At 40.1% G+C, this 7,876-nt stretch overlaps 1 protein-coding gene across 1 annotated transcript; it reads left to right on the top strand.

The window, feature by feature from the left end:
- The first annotated feature begins 1,627 nt into the window (after positions 1–1,627).
- On the top strand, positions 1,628–3,112 carry LOC119800016 (alpha-enolase-like). Its single transcript, XM_038310013.1, has one exon. It carries the CDS (start codon positions 1,709–1,711, stop codon positions 3,011–3,013), a length of 1,305 nt encoding a protein of 434 aa, XP_038165941.1. The 5' UTR covers positions 1,628–1,708; the 3' UTR covers positions 3,014–3,112.
- Positions 3,113–7,876: the final 4,764 nt, after the last annotated feature.

The raw sequence follows: 7,876 nt of genomic DNA, 5'->3' as shown, positions 1-7,876 counted from the left end.
AAGAATTTCTCTTGACATCACACATCTTCTCAGAGCAGAAGTCTATGGGATCCATTTCTACTCAAACCACCACATATATACTTTTTAAAAGGTTGGGCATAGTGGTATTTTTGTTATCCCAGGGATGAAAAGTTAGAGAAAGCATGATTCCTGAGCACTCAAAAGCCAGACAGCCTTGTTCACTGAGTAAATTATATATAGGTCACAGAGAAACCCTGTTTTCAAAAGAAAACAAGGTAGACACCACTTGAATAAAGACACTCAAAGTTGTCCTCTGACCTTCACATGTACACCTACCTATACATATACTACATACATATTTGAATGCACATTTGTACACACATGTATTTACATATCACAAAGAAAGCAATATTCAGTGAGATAGCTATTCTACAATTAATTTTTCAAAGTGGATCTTAAAGATAAGCCATACAGTACAGACCATACACTTACTTAAAATACACAAACACACACACATACACACACACACACACACACACACACACACACACACACCATTCCTTTAAAAGAAATGTTAATCACTACAAAGCTTTAAGCTTTCTGGATGCTTATCTCCTTGGCCACCATATCTCTCACCTACAGTACACGAGCAATGTTTATGGTAACTACAACAAAGTCAGAATTTGGTGGCATTCAACCTGAAGCAGGATAATCTGTAACTAATATACTAAAGGATTAATTGTTCTGTTTATTAAAAAGTATTTTAAGTCTATATTGTATGTGCTTGTTCAATTTTATTTCTGGTACTTATCCAGCTGATTCATTAGAATTTGGCAAGTCTGTAAGATTGTGAAGAAATCTGTTTCTGAGTCTTTAGAAGATTCAGCTTTGTCTACCAAGGGAACAGTTGTCTGCTTGAACTACTTTGACAACCTACTCAGACTGGGTGGATTAAGAAGAATTTTATTTTCACCCTGTCTAGAGGTTGGGAAGTCTTAGATCAAAGTTCACAGTTTTGCTTCTGTTGAGAATTTCATTTTTGACTTAGTAACCTTATTGTGCACTCACTCATACAACCTCCCTTGGTATATAAACACTTTGCAGGGGAGGGCATCATTCTGAGATTGGTTCTTTAAAGAACACTATTTCCATAATGCAATACCTCCTATGCCCTCACGAACCTATTTACCTCTAAAGGTCTTAACCTCCAAATATTATCACACTAAGAGTTAGGACTTCAAGGTTTGAATTTTGGAAAGTCACAGATCCAGTCCATAACTTCAAAAAACAGAAGCCCTAAGATTAAAATTATCTCAACTAATTTTTCCTTCTCTCTTCCCTAATCTTATTTAGGATAACAAACATAAACACAATAATTAGAAATTAATTTTGTCTTAAATCATCATGGGTTTTTGTTTTCTTTAAATGAACAAAGAGATAGGGTGCTACCTGGTGAAAGGACTTTTATGAACAACTTTTTAAAAACACCCTCATAAGGATGGGTAATATTTCAAACCACTGCCATAAAATCTTCATGATTTAGCTTTTAAATGGTTTCATGAAGACCAAAAATTGTCTGCTGCTTTCCATCTATCCTATGTACCAATATTAGAATTATAGAAATTTAAAAAGTCAGCAAGAGGGCAACCGGGTCTCGTGCTCGTCTCTCCTGAACGCTCTCCAGGGTGTGTGCAGGAACCTCTGTGCTCTTCATCTGCGGCATGCCGACTGCCAGAAGAAACTCACCATGTCTATTCTCAAGGTCCATGCCCGAGAGATCTTTGACTCCAGTGGGAATCCCACTGTTGAGGTTGATCTCTACACCTCAAAAGGTCTCTTCCGAGCTGCCGTGCCCAGCGGTGCCTCCACTGGCATCTATGAGGCCCTGGAACTCCGTGACAATGATAAGACCCGCTACATGGGGAAGGGTGTCTCAAAGGCTGTTGAGCACATCAATAAAACTATCGCACCTGCTCTGGTTAGCAAGAAACTGAATGTGGTGGAGCAGGAGAAGATCGACAAGCTGATGATCGAGATGGACGGCACTGAGAATAAATCCAAATTTGGTGCCAATGCCATCCTGGGAGTGTCCCTGGCTGTCTGCAAAGCTGGCACTGCAGAAAAGGGGGTGCCTTTCTACCGCCACATCGCTGACTTGGCTGGCAACTCTGAAGTCATCCTGCCAGTCCCAGCTTTCAATGTGATCAACGGAGGGTCTCACGCGGGCAACAAGCTGGCCATGCAGGAGTTCATGATCCTCCCTGTGGGGGCGTCCAGTTTCCGCGAAGCCATGCGCATTAGGGCAGAGGTTTATCACAACCTGAAGAATGTCATCAAGGAGAAATATGGGAAGGATGCCACCAATGTGGGTGACGAGGGCGGGTTTGCGCCTAACATCCTGGAGAACAAAGAAGCTCTGGAGCTGCTGAAGAACGCAATTGGAAAAGCTGGCTACACTGACCAGGTTGTCATCGGCATGGACGTGGCCGCCTCTGAGTTCTTCAGGTCCGGGAAGTATGACCTGGACTTCAAGTCTCCTGATGACGCCAGCAGGTACATCACCCCCGACCAGCTGGCTGACCTGTACAAGTCCTTCATCCGGGAGTATCCAGTGGTGTCCATCGAAGACCCCTTTGACCAGGATGACTGGGAAGCCTGGCAGAAGTTCACAGCTAGCTCAGGCATCCAAGTGGTTGGGGACGATCTCACAGTGACCAACCCTAAGAGGATTGCCAAGGCTGTCAGTGAGAAGTCCTGCAACTGCCTCCTGCTCAAAGTGAACCAGATCGGCTCCGTGACCGAGTCTCTGCAGGCGTGTAAGCTGGCCCAGTCCAAAGGTTGGGGCGTCATGGTGTCCCATCGCTCTGGGGAGACCGAGGATACTTTCATTGCTGACCTGGTAGTGGGGCTCTGCACTGGGCAGATCAAGACTGGTGCCCCTTGCAGATCTGAGCACCTGGCCAAGTACAACCAGATTCTTAAAATGGAGGAAGAGCTGGGCAGCAAGGCCAAGTTTGCCGGCAGGTCCTTCAGGAACCCCCTGGCCAAGTAAAGTGGATGGAGATCCCTGGAGCCACCAGCTGCTTAGACCCTGTCCCTGATGTCATCAAGGTGGCGCAAGGCCGGCCCAGTGCTTGCCCCTCTCATGCCACTGCTTCCTTAGACGTCTTCAGTTCGCCCGACCCGACCGCCTGAAGCCCTGCTGGAAACCCCAGCTCTGTAATCATGTGACTGGTCCGAATCATTGTCACCTCACTTCCAAGCTAGTGTCTGGAGCCCAGTGTAATCTCTAGGGTGGCCACAGGAAAGACCCCTGCCCCGGCGGTTCTACCTGCAGAATAAAAGCCTCAGTGACCCTTAAAAAAAAAAGTCAGCAAGAACAACAGGACAAAAATGTTTCATTAACTCTTGATACTCAGTAACAAAACATTTGTCTATCAAATATTATATTTGCTATTGGGAAAATATATAAGGTGTATTTTAAGCTGTTCAGAATGATTCATGAATTCTCTATTTTAGCTATGCTATGGTTATATCTATTATATTTGATATTTTTGAGTAAATGTCATTGCCTTTTTATTTTTATTCTCATTTAAAGTAAAATTTATTGTATTCAGAGATATGAAGTTCTGAAATATTTGCAGGGATTAATACATGGTTAAAGCCCTATATAGATGCCTCAATTAGTAAAGTATCTTTTTTACAAAAGTGAGAACTTGAGTTTAGAAGTTTGGATCCTCACTACTGCACAAAAGATAGCCAACATCAGTGTACATCTATAATCTTATGATTGGAAGCAGGATGGAATTAGGCAGATATCTACAGCACATTGGCTAGCCAGCATAGCCAAATCAATGAGTTGTGGGTTAAACAGCAGACATACCACATAAAAATGGCATATACACACACATTCATGCACACACACATATACATGCACACTGCACACATGCACACACACACACACACACACACACATTCACACACGTGGTTGAGCAAGTGCCCTTGTGGTAGCATGGAGTGTCCATTGGATAATTCCCAAAAGTAGTATATAGCTGGGTCTTGAGGTAAATTGAGTCTAAATTTTTTGAGTATTTATTTCCATATGGCTGTACAAGTTTGTACTCCCACCAGCAATAAAGGATTGCTCTTTGCAAAGTGACAACACTGTCCTATTGCTGATGACAACATTCACATAATTCATTGAATATGGAGAAGTTGAGCTGGTGTGTACGTGGAATCTTCAACCCTATGTTCTAGTCTCTGGTATGAAAAGGTACACTACAGGCTACCAAAAGACAAATGTGGACAGCAACCTAGCCACAAAACTTTTGACCTTCAATCTGTCTTGCTTGCAAAGTAAGCTAGAGCAATGGTGGCACAGAACTTGCTCAAGTAGCCAACCCATGTCTGATTTAACTCGAGGCTACTACATAGAAGAAACCCAAATCTGACACTGCTTATTTAACAAAGAACCAAAGACTAAATAGTCCAGAGACAAGGGTAAAAATAAACATGACTATGATATGGGATTCCCCTCTGTGTGCTGTGATTACCATTAATGAATAAAGAAACTGCTTTGGCCTATTGATAGGGCAGAATGTAGATAGGCAGGGAGGACTGGACTGAATGCTGGGAGAAAAAAGGGAAGAGTCAGAGAGATGCCATGGTGCTGCCTAAGTCAGACATGCTGAAACTTTGATGGTAAGCCACTGTCATGTGGCGATACACAGATTAATGGAGATGGGTTAAATTAATATGTAAGAGTTAGCCAATAAGAAGCTAGAGCTAATGAGCTAAGCAATGATTTAAATAATACAGTTTCTGTGTGATTATTTTGGGTCTAAGCTAGCCCGGCAGCTGGGAACCAAAAAAGTAGCCTTCTTCCAACATGATTAGTCTGAAAAAAAATTAATAAAAATTATTTCTAATGATATTCTGCTATACTCATAGATCAGTGCCTTATTCACTCATTAGAGAGACTTCCTTTGGCAGCAAATGGCAATACATGTAGAAACCTACACCCAGGCTTTATGTTATGCAGAAAGAAAGTCTAACTTGTTGATGGTCTCTATCAAATTCCTCCTATCAGAGCTCAGGAAATCCCCTGGAAGAAGAGAGGGAAAGACTGTAAAAGTCAGAGTGAATGGAAGGCACCAACCAAACAAGGTTCTCTGAATCAACTCTGAAAGATACATATGAGCTCACAAATAATGAAGTGCAAGCACAGGGCTTACCCTGGTCTACACCATAGCTATTAACTTAGTATTATTACTGACTGTGAAAACAAGTGGGTATCTGACTCTTTTGCCTGCTCCTGGGACTCTTTTCCTCCTGTTGAGTTGTGTACAATTTTCATATGAAAGTTTTTGCCTCATGTTATTATATTTTATTTTGTAAATGTTTGTTTTTTATTTCTTAGAAGTCTGTTCATTTCTAATGAGAGACAGAAAAGGAGTGAATCCAGATAGGAGGAGAGGTAGGGAAGAATTGGGAGGAATAGAAGGAGAAGAAATAATCAGGACAGACTGTGTGAGAAAATAATTTATTTTCAATAAAAGAAAAAAACGATATATTACTACTATCTGTATATTGATCTTAGATTTTATTTTAACAAATTTTATGTTATGGTGATTTTTACCATATACTTTAGTATTTTATTCAAATAAAAATATTTGAATATAGAGATTATTTAAATCCTTTGCTAAATCTTATATTTCTTTATTAAACATTACATATTTCTTGATATATTGTTATTGTTAGATACTTAAGTTGAATATCTCCTAGTGACAGGATTCAGATCCATAGGCTTCATTTTGTCTGCATTAAATATATATTTCTACAATATGGTACGTATTTATGTTTATGTTGATGTTATCTGTTAAACTTTTGATAAACAAGCTACAATCCATATAACCACAGAGGTAATGGAAAGAAGAGTAAGGGTATAGGGGGAGGGATGGATCTTCCTAGGAAGGGGAAGTGGAATATATAACTATGGATAGATTGGTTGGGTAATTGGAACAGGAGGATCACACAGAAAGGAAGAAGGGGGGAAGAAAAAGGTGCAAGCAAAAGAATGCGGGGTAGGAATCTAAAACCCATGGCCATTTGAGGGGTTGTATGGAAAACTAGTACAGTAGAAATTTTCTAAAAACTATACATACGAATGAAAGCAGTCTGTATGAAATTTCAAAACAACAAGGGAGATGGAGAACTAATTGGAACTCTCTTGTCACAAAATGAAGCTTCCAGAGATGAAAATGGGTTACATCTAACTGAGTCATTGGCCAAAGGGGACCCATCAGAACCCCAAACAACACAGATTATTTCTAAGTCTCGTGGGCATTCTTCAGAAATTCGAGGTAATGCCTTATTACTGAAGATAACACCTTCACAACTTATTGAACACAGATGGACTAGTGTTTGTGATACATGAAGGCATGCTACAAAAGGAGAAAGGTAAGCACCAACCAGGCTACAGAGTCTTCTATTTAAAATGATGGCCTGCCTGCCAGATATACTACTGAAATAGTAGCACAAAGCTTGTGGTAGTAACCAACCAATATCTTATTGGAGTTAGGGCCAAGTCCATGATATGGAACCTTTCTATGATACTACTCAGGTATCCAAGAACCAGTGACTAAAAAGGCTAGAGATCTAGAGGAAAAACCACATAATATACTTCTGTAAGAGAAACATAGCCATAAAATGACTTCTAAAGACATTCTTCTACAGTCATATTTCATCAGAGAAGATTTCTCCTGCAGTAAATAAAAACAAATACAGAGACCTAAAATTGGACAATGTGCAGAGAGTAAGAGACCTTGAAACAGTCATAAAATTGTTTGTCTCCATCAAATCCTTCCCATCAGGTGTCAGGGCCCCTAGTGGTATAGGAGTAGGCAAGAAAATACAGCAGATGGAGACACATAGGAACTCACAAAGACTATGGCAGCATGCATAAGGCCTGCCTGTGTAGTCCTGCATGACCCCACCAGACAGGACCCCAGTGCTGTAGACACAAGCCCCATCCTTAACCCAGAAGCATGTCTGGTTGATAATTGCTAACAAATAAAAAAATCATCTTCCTCTAATAGAGTCTCAGTAAGAATACAAACCACTCTTAAGGCCAGGTCCCAGCCCAGCAGTAGACGGCCAATACAAAATAAACTCAGTGGCATCTTTGAAGGTTTTGTTTTATTAGGTTTTGACATATATATTGTTCATACCTTATAGGTCCTTGGCTTATGTATTATGACTTCCAATTTTATGTTTTCTGAAATCCCTGTGGGTATGAACATGTATATCTCTTTGTCTACATGTATATATCATTCTCTTCTCTTTGTTTTGTCCTATTCTCCTTTATCTACTTTTATCTTATCTTGTTTTAGTATTATTTTAAGGTTTATATTTGTATTCGAATGAAAGAGAAAAGATGTAGATTTCAATGGAAGGGAGGTCAGTGAGATTACTTTTGCAGGAGCTGGGGGAGGGGAAAATATGATCATAACATATTGCATGAAAAATTTATTTTCAATAAAAGAAAGAGTGTGCATGTGTATATATGTGTATGTGTGTATATGTGCATGTGTGTGTATGTGTGTTTATGTGAGTCAGGCACTCAGATAGTACTGCTAAATTTAACTATATTAATTAGACGAAATTTTAGTTTTTATAAAATTACAAATATGGGAAATGGTATAGATAAACAGCAAAGTACAGTTTAAACTCTAGCAAAAGAAACATCTGTGACCTTCTCAACCTCTAGGTCTGGAGTCAGAGGGAAAAGGCACCAGAACTCAGCCAACATCAGAACTCTGACCTTACTCTTTAATTTTTTGAGAAGATCTTCACATCACACACATGGAAGTCAGTAAAACAATGAAGAATGTACTTTTTTCCTGTGGGAACCAAC

This window comes from Arvicola amphibius, chromosome 13 (genome assembly GCF_903992535.2).
Source record: "Arvicola amphibius chromosome 13, mArvAmp1.2, whole genome shotgun sequence".
Lineage (NCBI taxonomy): Eukaryota > Metazoa > Chordata > Mammalia > Rodentia > Cricetidae > Arvicola > Arvicola amphibius.
The sequence above is the reverse complement of the archived record's forward strand: the minus strand, read 5'-3'. Positions and strand labels throughout refer to the sequence as shown.

What these genes read in the sequence shown, in the direction of transcription:
- LOC119800016 (XM_038310013.1), top strand. Translation starts at nt 1,709, where the DNA reads ATGTCTATTCTCAAGGTCCATGCCCGAGAGATCTTTGACTCCAGTGGG.